Here is a 16,871-nt window from a genome sequence, read left to right on the forward strand (position 1 = left end):
CCCCTTCACACTCGCTCTCACACACACACCCCTTCACACACTCACTTTCGCACACACCCACCCCCTCACCCACTCACTCTCACAACCCACCCCTTCACACACTCACTCTCACACGCCTTCACACTCGCTCTCACACACACACCCCTTCACACACTCACTTTCGCACACACCCACCCCCTCACACACTCACTTTCACACACACCCACCCCTTCACACACTCACTCTCACACCCCTTCACACACTCACTCTCACACAACCCACCCCTTCACACACTCACTCTCACACCCCTTCACACTCGCTCTCACACACACACCCCTTCACACACTCACTTTCGCGCACACCCACCCCCTCACACACTCACTTTCACACACACCCACCCCTTCACACACTCACTCTCACACAACCCACCCCTTCACACACTCACTCTCACACAACCCACCCCTTCACACTCGCTCTCACACACACACCCTTCACACACTCACTTTCACACACACCCACCCCTTCACACACTCACTTTCACACACACCCACCCCCTCACACACTCACTCTCACACAACCCACCCCTTCACACACTCACTCTCACACCCCTTCACACTCGCTCTCACACACACACCCCTTCACACACTCACTTTCGCACACACCCACCCCCTCACACACTCACTTTCACACACACCCACCCCCTCACACACTCACTTTCACACACACCCACCCCTTCACACACTCACTCTCTCACACACACCCATCCCTTCACACACTCACTCTCACACACACACCCCTTCACACGCTCACACACACACCCCTTCACACGCTCACTCTCACACACACACCCTTCGCACGCTCACTCTCACACTCACCCCTTCACACACTCACTCTCTCACACACACCCCTTCACACGCTCACACTCACACACACACCCCTTCACATGCTCACTCTCACACACACACCCCTTCACACGCTCACACTCACACACACACCCCTTCACATGCTCACTCTCACACTCACACCCCTTCACACACTCACTCTCACACACAAACCCCTTCACACACTCACTCCCCTTCACACACTCACTCTCACACACACACCCCTTCACACACTCACTCTCACACACAAACCCCTTCACACACTCACTCCCCTTCACACACTCACTCTCACTCACACACCCCTTCACACACTCACACCCACACCCCTTCACACACTCACACCCCTTCACATGCTCACTTTCACACCCCTTCACACGCTCACTCTCACACACACACCCCTTCACATGCTCACTCACACACCCCTTCACACACTCACACCCACACCCCTTCACACACTCACACTCACACCCCTTCACATGCTCACTCACACACACACACCCCTTCACACACTCACACCCCTTCGCACGCTCACACTCACACCCTTCGCACGCTCACTCTCACACTCACCCCGTCACACACTCACTCTCACACACACCTTCACACGCTCACACTCACACACACACCCCTTCACATGCTTACTCTCACACTCACCACCCTTCACACACTCACTCTCACACACAAACCCCTTCACACACTCACTCCCCTTCACACACTCACTCTCACACACACACCCCTTCACATGCTCACTCACACACCCCTTCACACACTCACACCCACACCCCTTCACACACTCACACCCCTTCACATGCTCACTTTCACACCCCTTCACACGCTCACTCTCACACACACACCCCTTCACATGCTCACTCACACACCCCTTCACACACTCACACCCACACCCCTTCACACACTCACACTCACACCCCTTCACATGCTCACTCACACACACACACCCCTTCACACACTCACACCCCTTCGCACGCTCACACTCACACCCTTCGCACGCTCACTCTCACACTCACCCCGTCACACACTCACTCTCACACACACCTTCACACACTCACTCTCACACACACACCCCTTCACATGCTCACTCTCACACACACACCCCTTTGCACACTCACTCTCACCCCTTCATACGCTCACTCTCACACACACCCCTTCACACACTCACTCTCTCACACACACCCCTTCACACACTCACTCTCACACCCCTTCACACACTCACTCGCACACCCCTTCACACACTCACTCTCACACCCCTTCACACACTCACTCTCACACACACACCCCATCACACACTCGCTCTCACACCCACACACCCCTTCACACACTCGTTCTCACACCCACACACCCCTTCACACACTCACTCACACACCTTCACATGCTCACTTTCACACCACTTCACACGCTCACTCTCACACACACCCCCTTCACATGCACACTCTCACACACACCCACCCCTTCACACACTCACTCTCACACCCCTTCACACTCGCTCTCACTCACACCCCCTCACACACTCACTCTCACACACACCCACCCCCTCACACACTCACTCTCACACACACCCACCCCTTCACACACTCACTCTTACACACACCCACCCCTTCACACACTCACTCTCACACACACCCACCCCTTCACACACTCAGTCTCACACAACCCACCCCTTCACACACTCACTCTCTCACACACACCCCTTCACACGCTCACACACACACCCCTTCACACGCTCACACACACACCCCCTTCACACACTCACTCTCACACAACCCACCCCTTCACACGCTCACACACCCCCCCTTCACTGGCTCACACACACACCCCCTTCACATGCTCACTCTCACACACACACACACCCCGTCGCACGCTCACTCTCACACCACTTCACACACTCGCTCTCACACCCACACACGCCTTTACACACTCACTCTCACATACACACACCTTCACATGCTCACTCACACACACACACCCCTTCGCACACTCACTCTCACCACTTCATACGCTTACTCTCACACACACCCCTTCACACACTCACTCTCACACTCACACCCCTTTACACGCTCACACTCACCCCTTCGCACACTCACCCCTTCACACACACACTCTCTTACACACACCCCTTCACATGCTCACACTCACACCCCTTCACACGCTCACACACACACCCCTTCACACACACACCCCTTCACACACTCAGTCTCACACTCACACCCCTTTACACGCTTACTCTCACCCCTTCACACACTCACTCTCTCACACACACCCCTTCACACGCTCACACACACACACCTTCACACACTCGCTCTCACACACACACACACCTCTTCACACACTCACTCTCACACACACCCCTTCACACACTCGCTCTCACACACACACCCCTTCACACGCTCACTCTCACACACACCCCTTCACATGCACACTCTCACACACACACTCTCACACTCACACCCCTTCACACGTGCACTCTCACACACACTCCTTCACATGCTCACACACACACACACCCCTTCATACACTCACACCCACACCCCTTCACACACTCACACTCACACCCCCTTCACATGCTCACTCTCACACACACCTTCACACGCTCACACTCACACACACCCCTTTGCACACTCACTCCCCTTCACACACTCACTCTCACACACACACCCCTTCACATGCTCACTCTCACACACACCCCTTTGCACACTCACTCTCACCCCTTCATACGCTCACTCTCACACACATCCCTTCACACACTCTCTCACACACACCCCTTCACACACTCACTCTCACACTCACACCCCTTCACACGCTCACACTCACCCCTTCACACGCTCACACTCACCCCTTCACACAATCACTCCCTCACACACACCCCTTCACATGCTCACTCTCACACACACACCCCTTCACACACTCACTCTCACACACACACACCCCTTCACACGCTCACACACACACCCCTTCACACGCTCACTCTCACACACACCCCTTCACACGCTCACTCTCACACACCCCTTCACACGCTCACTCTCACACACCCCTTCACACGCTCACTCTCACACACCCCTTCACACGCTCACTCTCACACCCCTTCACACGCTCACTCTCACACAGACACCCATTCACACGCTCACTCACACACACACACACACACACCTTCACACTCTCACACTCACACCCCTTCACACACTCACTCTCACACGCACACCCCTTCACACACTCACTCTCACCCCTTCACACACTCACTCTCACACGCACAACCTTTCACACACTCGCTCTCACACCCACACACCCCATCACACACTCGCTCTCACACCCACACACCCCATCACACACTCACTCTCACACATACAGCCCTTCACATGCTCACGCTCACACACACCCCTTCACACACGCGCTCTCACACCCCTTAACACACTCGCTCTCACACACACACCCCTCCACACACTCGCTCTCACACACACATCCCTTCACACACTCGCTCTCACACTCACTCTCACACACACACCCCTTCACACAATCGCTCTCACACCCCTTCACACAATCGCTCTCACATCCCTCCACACACTCGCTCTCACACCCCTTCACACACTCGCTCTCACACCCCTTCACACACTCGCTCTCACACCCCTTCACACACTCGCTCTCACACCCACACACCCCATCACACACTCACTCTCACACACACACCCCTCCACACACTCGCTCTCACACACACCCCTTCACACACTCGCTCTCACACTCAGTCTCACACACACCTCTTCACACAATCGCTCTCACACCCCTTCACACACTCGCTCTCACACACACACCCCTTCACACACTCACTTTCACACACACCCACCCCCTCACATTCACACACACCCACCCCTTCACACACTCACTTTCACACACACCCACCCCTTCACACACTCACTTTCACACACACCCACCCCTTCACACACTCACTCTCACACAACCCACCCCTTCACACTCGCTCTCACACACACACCCTTCACACACTCACTCTCACACACACACACCCCTTCACACACTCACTTTCACACACACCCACCCCTTCACACACTCACTCTCACACAACCCACCCCTTCACACACTCACTCTCACACAACCCACCCCTTCACACACTCACTCTCACACCCCTTCACACTCGCTCTCACACACACACCCCTTCACACACTCACTTTCGCACACACCCACCCCCTCACCCACTCACTCTCACAACCCACCCCTTCACACACTCACTCTCACACGCCTTCACACTCGCTCTCACACACACACCCCTTCACACACTCACTTTCGCACACACCCACCCCCTCACACACTCACTTTCACACACACCCACCCCTTCACACACTCACTCTCACACCCCTTCACACACTCACTCTCACACAACCCACCCCTTCACACACTCACTCTCACACCCCTTCACACTCGCTCTCACACACACACCCCTTCACACACTCACTTTCGCGCACACCCACCCCCTCACACACTCACTTTCACACACACCCACCCCTTCACACACTCACTCTCACACAACCCACCCCTTCACACACTCACTCTCACACAACCCACCCCTTCACACTCGCTCTCACACACACACCCTTCACACACTCACTTTCACACACACCCACCCCTTCACACACTCACTTTCACACACACCCACCCCCTCACACACTCACTCTCACACAACCCACCCCTTCACACACTCACTCTCACACCCCTTCACACTCGCTCTCACACACACACCCCTTCACACACTCACTTTCGCACACACCCACCCCCTCACACACTCACTTTCACACACACCCACCCCCTCACACACTCACTTTCACACACACCCACCCCTTCACACACTCACTCTCTCACACACACCCATCCCTTCACACACTCACTCTCACACACACACCCCTTCACACGCTCACACACACACCCCTTCACACGCTCACTCTCACACACACACCCTTCGCACGCTCACTCTCACACTCACCCCTTCACACACTCACTCTCTCACACACACCCCTTCACACGCTCACACTCACACACACACCCCTTCACATGCTCACTCTCACACACACACCCCTTCACACGCTCACACTCACACACACACCCCTTCACATGCTCACTCTCACACTCACACCCCTTCACACACTCACTCTCACACACAAACCCCTTCACACACTCACTCCCCTTCACACACTCACTCTCACACACACACCCCTTCACACACTCACTCTCACACACAAACCCCTTCACACACTCACTCCCCTTCACACACTCACTCTCACTCACACACCCCTTCACACACTCACACCCACACCCCTTCACACACTCACACCCCTTCACATGCTCACTTTCACACCCCTTCACACGCTCACTCTCACACACACACCCCTTCACATGCTCACTCACACACCCCTTCACACACTCACACCCACACCCCTTCACACACTCACACTCACACCCCTTCACATGCTCACTCACACACACACACCCCTTCACACACTCACACCCCTTCGCACGCTCACACTCACACCCTTCGCACGCTCACTCTCACACTCACCCCGTCACACACTCACTCTCACACACACCTTCACACGCTCACACTCACACACACACCCCTTCACATGCTTACTCTCACACTCACCACCCTTCACACACTCACTCTCACACACAAACCCCTTCACACACTCACTCCCCTTCACACACTCACTCTCACACACACACCCCTTCACATGCTCACTCACACACCCCTTCACACACTCACACCCACACCCCTTCACACACTCACACCCCTTCACATGCTCACTTTCACACCCCTTCACACGCTCACTCTCACACACACACCCCTTCACATGCTCACTCACACACCCCTTCACACACTCACACCCACACCCCTTCACACACTCACACTCACACCCCTTCACATGCTCACTCACACACACACACCCCTTCACACACTCACACCCCTTCGCACGCTCACACTCACACCCTTCGCACGCTCACTCTCACACTCACCCCGTCACACACTCACTCTCACACACACCTTCACACACTCACTCTCACACACACACCCCTTCACATGCTCACTCTCACACACACACCCCTTTGCACACTCACTCTCACCCCTTCATACGCTCACTCTCACACACACCCCTTCACACACTCACTCTCTCACACACACCCCTTCACACACTCACTCTCACACCCCTTCACACACTCACTCGCACACCCCTTCACACACTCACTCTCACACCCCTTCACACACTCACTCTCACACACACACCCCATCACACACTCGCTCTCACACCCACACACCCCTTCACACACTCGTTCTCACACCCACACACCCCTTCACACACTCACTCACACACCTTCACATGCTCACTTTCACACCACTTCACACGCTCACTCTCACACACACCCCCTTCACATGCACACTCTCACACACACCCACCCCTTCACACACTCACTCTCACACCCCTTCACACTCGCTCTCACTCACACCCCCTCACACACTCACTCTCACACACACCCACCCCCTCACACACTCACTCTCACACACACCCACCCCTTCACACACTCACTCTTACACACACCCACCCCTTCACACACTCACTCTCACACACACCCACCCCTTCACACACTCAGTCTCACACAACCCACCCCTTCACACACTCACTCTCTCACACACACCCCTTCACACGCTCACACACACACCCCTTCACACGCTCACACACACACCCCCTTCACACGCTCACTCTCACACTCACACCCTTCGCATGCTCACTCTCACACACACACCCCTTCACACGCTCACACTCACACACACACCCCTTCACATGCTCACTCTCACACTCACACGCCTTCACACACTCACTCTCACACACAAACCCCTTCACACACTCACTCCCCTTCACACACTCACTCTCACACACACACCACTTCACATGCTCACTCTCACACACACACCCCTTTGCACACTCACTCTCACCCCTTCATACGCTCACTCTCACACACACCCCTTCACACACTCACTCTCACACACACACCCCTTCACATGCACACTCTCACACACAAACCTCTTCACACACTCACACTCACACCCCTTCACATGCTCACTCACACACACACACCCCTTCACACACTCACACCCACACCCCTTCGCACACTCACACTCACACCCCTTCACATGCTCACTCACACACACACCCCTTCACACACTCACACCCACACCCCTTCACACACTCACACCCACACCCCTTCACACACTCACACTCACACCCCTTCACATGCTCACTCACACACACACACCCCTTCACACACTCACACCCACACCCCTTCGCACGCTCACACTCACACCCTCACTCTCACACTCACCCCGTCACACACTCACTCTCACACACACCTTCACACGCTCACACTCACACACACACCCCTTCACATGCTCACTCTCACACTCACCCCTCTTCACACACTCACTCTCACACACAAACCCCTTCACACACTCACTCCACTTCACACACACACCCCTTCACATGCTCACTCTCACACACACACCCCTTTGCACACTCACTCCCCTTCACACACTCACTCTCACACACACACCCCTTCACATGCTCACTCTCACACACACACCCCTTTGCACACTCACTCTCACCCCTTCATACGCTCACTCTCACACACACCCCTTCACACACTCACTCTCTCACACACACCCCTTCACATGCTCACTCTCACACACACCCCTTCACACGCTCACTCTCTCACACACACCCCTTCACATGCTCACTCTCACACACACCCCTTCACACACTCACTCTCACACCCCTTCACACACTCACTCTCACACCCCTTCACACACTCACTCTCACACCCCTTCACACACTCACTCTCACACCCCTTCACACACTCACTCTCACACACACACCCCATCACACACTCGCTCTCACACCCACACACCCCTTCACACACTCGTTCTCACACCCACACACCCCTTCACACACTCACTCACACCCCTTCACATGCTCACTTTCACACCCCTTCACACGCTCACTCTCACAAACACCCCCCTTCACATGCACACTCTCACACACACACCTCTTCACACACGCACTCTCACACTCACACCCCTTCACACGCTCACTCTCACACACACCCCCCTTCACATGCTCACTCTCACACACACACCCCTTCACACACTCACACTCCTTCACATGCTCACACTAACCCACACACCCCTTCACACACTCGCTCTCACACACACCCCTTCACACACTCACTCTCACACCCCTTCACACACTCACTCGCACACCCCTTCACACACTCACTCGCACACCCCTTCACACACTCACTCGCACACCCCTTCACACACTCACTCTCACACACACACCCCATCACACACTCGCTCTCACACCCACACACCCCTTCACACACTCGTTCTCACACCCACACACCCCTTCACACACTCACTCACACCCCTTCACATGCTCACTTTCACACCCCTTCACACGCTCACTCTCACACACACCCCCCTTCACATGCACACTCTCACACACACACCTCTTCACACACGCACTCTCACACACACCCACCCCTTCACACACTCAGTCTCACACAACCCACCCCTTCACACACTCACTCTCACACCCCTTCACACTCGCTCTCACACACACCCCTTCACACACTCACTTTCACACACACCCACCCCCTCACACACTCACTTTCACACACACCCACCCCCTCACACACTCACTCTCACACACACCCACCCCTTCACACACTCACTCTCACACACACCCACCCCTTCACACACTCACTCTCACACACACCCACCCCTTCACACACTCACTCTCTCACACACTCACTCTCACACACACACCCCTTCACACGCTCACACACACACACCCTTCACACGCTCACTCTCACACACACACCCTTCGCACGCTCACTCTCACACTCACCCGTTCACACACTCACTCTCTCACACACACACCCCTTCACACGCTCACACTCACACACACACCCCTTCACATGCTCACTCTCACACTCACACGCCTTCACACACTCACTCTCACACACAAACCCCTTCACACACTCACTCCCCTTCACACACTCACTCTCACACACACACCCCTTCACATGCTCACTCTCACACACACACCCCTTTGCACACTCACTCTCACCCCTTCATACGCTCACTCTCACACACACCCCTTCACACACTCACTCTCACACACACACCCCTTCACACACTCACTCTCTCACACACACCCCTTCACACACTCACACTCACACCCCTTCACATGCTCACTCTCACACACAAACCCCTTCACACACTCACTCCCCTTCACACACTCACTCTCACACACACACCCCTTCACATGCTCACTCTCACACACACACCCCTTTGCACACTCACTCTCACCCCTTCATACGCTCACTCTCACACACACCCCTTCACACACTCACTCTCACACACACACCCCTTCACACACTCACTCTCTCACACACACCTCTTCACACACTCACACCCACACCCCTTCGCACGCTCACACTCACACCCTCACTCTCACACTCACCCCGTCACACACTCACTCTCACACACACCTTCACACGCTCACACTCACACACACACCCCTTCACATGCTCACTCTCACACTCACCCCCCTTCACACACTCACTCTCACACACAAACCCCTTCACACACTCACTCCACTTCACACACACACCCCTTCACATGCTCACTCTCACACACACACCCCTTTGCACACTCACTCCCCTTCACACACTCACTCTCACACACACCCCTTCACATGCTCACTCTCACACACACACCCCTTTGCACACTCACTCTCACCCCTTCATACGCTCACTCTCACACACACCCCTTCACACACTCACTCTCTCACACACACCCCTTCACATGCTCACTCTCACACACACCCCTTCACACACTCACTCTCTCACACACACCCCTTCACATGCTCACTCTCACACACACCCCTTCACACACTCACTCTCACACCCCTTCACACACTCACTCTCACACCCCTTCACACACTCACTCTCACACCCCTTCACACACTCACTCTCACACACACCCCATCACACACTCGCTCTCACACCCACACACCCCTTCACACACTCGCTCTCACACCCACACACCCCTTCACACACTCACTCACACCCCTTCACATGCTCACTCTCACACCCCTTCACACGCTCACTCTCACACACACCCCCCTTCACATGCTCACTCTCACACACACACCCCTTCACACACTCACACTCCTTCACATGCTCACACTAACCCACACACCCCTTCACACACTCGCTCTCACACACACCCCTCCACACACTCGCTCTCACACACAGACCCCTTCACACACTCGCTCTCACACTCACACACCTTCACACACTCGCTCTCACACTCACTCTCACACACACATCCCTTCACACACTCGCTCTCACACTCACACACCTTCACACACTCCCTCTCACACTCACTCTCACACACACACCCCTTCACACACTCACTCTCACACACACACACCCCTTCACACACTCACTCTCACACACACACACCCCTTCACACACTCACTCTCACACACACACACCTTCACACACTCACTCTCACACACACACACCTTCACACACTCACTCTCACACACACACCCCTTCACACACTCACTCTCACACACACACCCCTTCACACACTCACTCTCACACACACCCACCCCTTCACACACTCACTCTCACACACACACCCCTTCACACACTCACTCCCACACACACACCCCTTCACACACTCACTCTCACACACACACACCCCTTCACACACTCACTCTCACACACCTTCACTCACTCACTCACTCAGACAGACTCCTTCGCTCACTCTCACACACACACACACCCCTACATATACACACACACACAAACACTTCGACACACTCACACATATCCCTACACACACTCACTCAACTCACACATGAAAACACACTCACACACATCCCTACACCCATACAGACCCGTTTACACACACCCACGCACACCCTTACAAACTTACACTCTTACACAAACACACACACAATCCTACAGACACCCTCCACACCTCCACCTCCACCGTAGCCACTCCTAATCAACTAACAGGACATATGCTTCTGTCAGGCGCAGTTGGTCCTGCCTGTTCTCAGAACCGATTTCACTGGATAAGTGCTGCAAGTTTAAAAACAGAACATGTTTTCAGTGTCCATTAAAGCTGGAATGTAGTTCTGAAGTGAGCCCACTTTTAGACCCTTAAAACCCATCAACTTCTTGCTGAAGTAATTCCAAGAAACAAAACTTCTCTTCAAACCATTAATATTTACTGTAACCGGGAGATCGTGAATCAGGACGCTTGGGTGACCTCTGATTGGCTGCAGCAGGAACAGCTTGAGTTGGGACCCACCAGGTGGAGTCTGGGTCAGGAATGGAAGGCCATTCGAAACCTAGACAACCGTTTCAGAGTTCGAAAACCCATAAAAGGGGTTCCACGCCATTAAAGCGGAACTGTACCGTTAAATCCGGAGTCACTGATACATGGCTGGCCTTGGCACGATCTGGGCATTCATCAGTGAGTATAATTAAAGAACACATTTTCCATTCCAATTTTGAGATCAAACGGTTCCCGATTACAGTGATTATACCCATTGCCCCTATGCTCACTGACCTACATTGTCTCCCAGTCCAGAAACACCTCGAATTTAAAATTCTCATCCTTGTGTTCAAATCCCTCCATGGCCTTGCCCCTCCCTATCTCTGTAACATCCTTCAGCCAAACAACCCTCCGAGATCTCGGCACTCCTCAAATTCTGGTTTCTTGCGCATCCCCGATTATAATCACTGCTCCATTGGCGGCCGTGCCTTCAGCTGCCTAGGCCCTAAGCTCTGGAATTCCCTCCCTAAACCTCTCCAGCTCTCTCTCCTCCTTTAAGATGCTCCTTAAAACCTACCTCTTTGACCAAGCTTTTGGTCACCTGTCCTAATATCTCCTTATATGGCTCGGTGTCAAATTTTGTTTGATAACACTCCTGTGAAGCGCCTTGGGACGTTTTAACTACGTTAAAGGCACTGCATAAATACAAATTGTTGTTGAGTTCAACTTTTAAAACATCTTAACAAGCGCTGAAAGCATTTTGCTGACGGACGGTATCTTGTGCCTCACCTCAGAGTCCCGTGCATAGCCTGATGGGGGTGGGGCGGGGGGTTTGTTTTGTTTACCTCTGCTAACAGTGAGAGATAGGCACGCGTCCCCCTCCTCTTCGTCGGGGAGAGGGTGGCAGGGCAGGTGGAGACTCCCGCCCGCTAACACAGTCCAGCAGTCGTCCCGCAAGGCCTCACAGTACCCACGGCAAGGCGGCAGGCGGGTGGGGGAGTCGCACCTCGGCGCGAGCAGCAGGCAGAAGAACAGCTCCAGGCTGGGGTGGCAGCGCGAGGGCAGGAGGGCCTGCCAGCTGTGCATGGCATCCTGGATCTCTGCCGCGCTGGCCTGGTGGAGGTAGTTCGGGAGGCGCATGCTCCCGTAACCCAGCTTGCGGCAGAAATTCAAGGCGGGGGGCAGAGGAGTGCAGTCGGTGGGCCCGGGAGGTCCGGACTCAGGCGCGGTCCCAGTAGCATGAGGTAGAGAAACATTGCCCCGGAAACCTGGATCAGAAGCCTTAGTAGGTGTTAGTAAATCTAGTTTAGCTTCTACAGTAGCAGCAGAGTAACCCAGCACACCATTAGTCGCATTCTGATTAAACACCAGGTTATTAGTTCGGCTTAAATTATCCAGCACTATCCCATCATGCCTAGAGAAATCATTGGCACTCGAATCGCTGAGAGGTGATTGGCTAACACTCCAGTTCCCGTGGTTACCACCCTTCCCGGCCGACATTTTGTGGCTACGTTCTAGAGCATCATGGGATAGCTGATTAGTCAAAGGCCCCGCCATTTGAGATTGGGTGGCTTCATGCATTCGGTCCTCTGTCCTTGCGGCCTGTGCGTCACCAGTCGATACAGATCCTCCGACTGCCAGGGCGCCATTCGCAACTCCGCGATTGTCCTTCCGCGGCTCAGGCCAGGTGCCCCAACCGGATTCCCCTCCCGCGAGAAACCTGCCTTTCGTCAAATTAATGTGCTGCCGTTTAGCTGGCGGTAGGAGCTTCCTAAGAATGCTACCTGGACAGCGAAAGCCACAGGGTCGCTTTAGCGATGGATGCTTTGAGAAGGCTGCTGTTGGATCGCTGACCAGCTCTGGCCGTTCAGTAGCCACTGCTGTAGTAAACAAGGAGGAGGAGGAAGAGGAATTGGATGAGGAGGAGATGAAGGAGGAGTCGGTTGAGGCGAAGGCAGATGAGGTGGAGATGGATGAGGACGATGGTTCTGTGGCAGTGAAAGTCTGGCTTGCAGGTGAAGCTGTTGTCACTTCATGCACTGTCCCGTTGCTGGTAGCTGCAGTCGGCTTTGACGGTGGGCTAACCTTGGTGTCTACAGTCCTCATTTGGCCTGGAGTTGAACTCGTTGCTGTGGAATCTTTCAGCTGCTCAGGCAGCGCAGGAGATGCTTCTTCTGCTGCCCTTCCTACGGTCGCCGTCGTAAGTGGCATCTCTGGTTTGGCCGTTGCGTTTGCCCTTCTGTCCCAGGACCGAAGCAAGTCCTGGACGCCTTCCGCCACGTCCAGTATCTTAGCACCGACCCCGGCGATGTTCTCCTCTTGCCCGTCTTCTCCCACCTTGGGGGTCTCAGAGGTGGTTGCTGTAGCACCGGCGGTTACCCGAGGAGGAGGGGTCGTCACCTCCTTTTCTTTCAGCAAGCTCCCAGAGTCTGTCCGACGCCCCACGTCCTGCGGTCCAGCTGTGGTTCGGAGAGTTTCAGCGGTAGGTTGCCCCGTTCCAATGTTGTCCTCTCCCGGCTTGACTGGAGGGTCGCGTCCAGTGCTGTACCGATTGGCGGAGGATGAGGTGACCGTCTGTAGCGTGACCACAGGCAGTGTGGGCTCCAGGGTCGTTGTCGCCTTCTTCCCTTCTCCAAACCAATCCAACCAGCACCAAGCATCAGGGATAGCGACACACAGAAGGCAAACCGCCACAAGTCTAACTGATGCACTCATTCCAGCTGACTGAGCCTCACAACCCTGGATGTGCTCAGAGTCCTGGTGTTAATATTAACATGCCCCACAATGAACACACACACATGCCCTTCGCACCATAAAAACCCAGAGAGAGGGGGTGGGGCTAGATGGGCTTCAACTGCAGCCTCCTCTTCATTGGTTCCTTGCAGTCAACACTCCTTGGATAAGGTTAATGAGTGTGAAACGGAGCTGGGAGTCAAATCATTCAGTTCCACACGGAATGGACTCTGCTGCTTAAAGAAACCAGATCCTGCAAAAGCTCTTACGCTGCTCAGAATCTGGCCTGCAATCCTGCCGAACAATTAGGAATACCTTCTCCCTCTCTCTTGTCTCTGCATCTGTTCCCAGACGGAATACTTTGCTAAAACTTGCAGCCAATCTGGCTCGAAATCTTGGAGAGCTCCTCCTCTTCTCTCCCCCGCCTCCTGTGAATTAACACGCTTTATCCTTTACACTTCCCATTTCAAAAGCCAAGCCCCACTTGGTGATGCTGTTAACCCTCCGCTGCCTGCGCTCATTTGCCTTCAAACAAACCAGCTCCCTGTGTCTTGAGCTCTCTGGCAAACATTCTCGGTTTATAAAAAGATAACACACAAAGCTCTCTGCACCCACTTCACTCTGCAGTCCCAGCTCATTTCTACTGCCAACTGACACACCCACACACACTCACACACACACACACACACGGGCCTCGAGTGCACACTTCAAAGTGTTCCCGTCTCACTTTTATGTGCATTATTAAATGCCTCGAAATACAGCAATCTGATCAATAAACATTTTTTTTTGAAGAACTTGCATTTATATAGCATCTTTCACAACCTCAGGACGTCCCAAAGTGCTTTACAGCCAATGAAGTACTTTTGAAGTGTAGTCACTGTTGTTATGTAGGGAAACACAGCAGCCAATTTGTGCACAGCAAGGTCCCACAAACAGAGAGATGGGAAATTGAGAGGGGGGAGGAAGAGAGAGAGGGGGGGGAGGAAGAGAGAGAGGGGGGGAGGGTGAGAGAGAGGGGGAGGAAGAGAGAGAGAGGGGGAGGAAGAGAGAGAGAGGGGGAGGAAGAGAGAGGGGGGAGGAAGAGAGGGGGGGGAGGAAGAGAGAGGGGGGAGGAAGAGAGAGAGGGGGAGGAAGAGAGAGAGGGGGGGAGGAAGAGAGAGAGAGGGGGAGGAAGAGAGAGAGAGGGGGAGGAAGAGAGAGAGAGGGGGGAGGAAGAGAGGGAGGGGGGGAGGAAGAGAGGGAGGGGGGGAGGAAGAGAGGGAGGGGGGGAGGAAGAGAGTGGGGGAGAGGAAGAGAGGGGGGGGAGAGGAAGAGTGGGGGGAGGAAGAGAGAGGGGGGAAGAAGAGAGAGGGGGGGAGGAAGAGAGAGGGGGGAGGAAGAGAGAGGGGGGGAGGAAGAGAGAGGGGGGGAGGAAGAGAGAGGGGGAGGAAGAGAGAGGGGGAGGAAGAGAGAGGGGGAGGAAGAGAGAGGGGGGAGGAAGAGAGAGGGGGGAGGAAGAGAGAGAGGGGGAGGAAGAGAGAGAGGGGGAGGAAGAGAGAGGGGGAGGGAAGAGAGAGAGAGAGAGAGGGGGGAGGAAGAGAGAGAGAGAGAGGGGGGAGGAAGAGAGAGAGGGGAGGAAGAGAGGGAGAGGGGGGAAGAGAGAGCGGGGGAGGAAGAGAGAGGGGGAGGGAAGAGAGAGGGAAGAGAGAGGGGGAGGGAAGAGAGAGGGAAGAGAGAGGGGGAGGAAGAGAGAGGGGGAGGAAGAGAGAGGGGGGAGGAAGAGAGAGGGGGGAGGGAAGAGAGAGAGAGAGGGGGGGGAGGAAGAGAGAGGGGGAGGGAAGAGAGAGGGGGAGGGAAGAGAGAGGGGGAGGGAAGAG

At 54.6% G+C, this 16,871-nt stretch overlaps 1 protein-coding gene across 4 annotated transcripts in view; it reads right to left on the reverse strand.

Annotated features, from left to right (window-relative positions):
* The window catches only part of LOC137323927 (collagen alpha-1(XVIII) chain-like), a 377,865-nt gene that overhangs the window by 198,659 nt on the left and 162,335 nt on the right, over positions 1-16,871 (reverse strand). For 2 of the 4 annotated variants that reach the window (XM_067988018.1, XM_067988016.1), the window contains exon 1: positions 14,067-15,360. The exons of 1 other annotated variant lie outside the window; for it this stretch is intronic. In XM_067988018.1, the coding sequence (XP_067844119.1) occupies positions 14,067-14,997 (931 nt within the window). In that variant the 5' untranslated portion in view covers positions 14,998-15,360. One more of the 4 variants, XM_067988019.1, reaches the window with a different exon arrangement.

This window comes from Heptranchias perlo, chromosome 7 (genome assembly GCF_035084215.1).
Source record: "Heptranchias perlo isolate sHepPer1 chromosome 7, sHepPer1.hap1, whole genome shotgun sequence".
NCBI lineage: Eukaryota > Metazoa > Chordata > Chondrichthyes > Hexanchiformes > Hexanchidae > Heptranchias > Heptranchias perlo.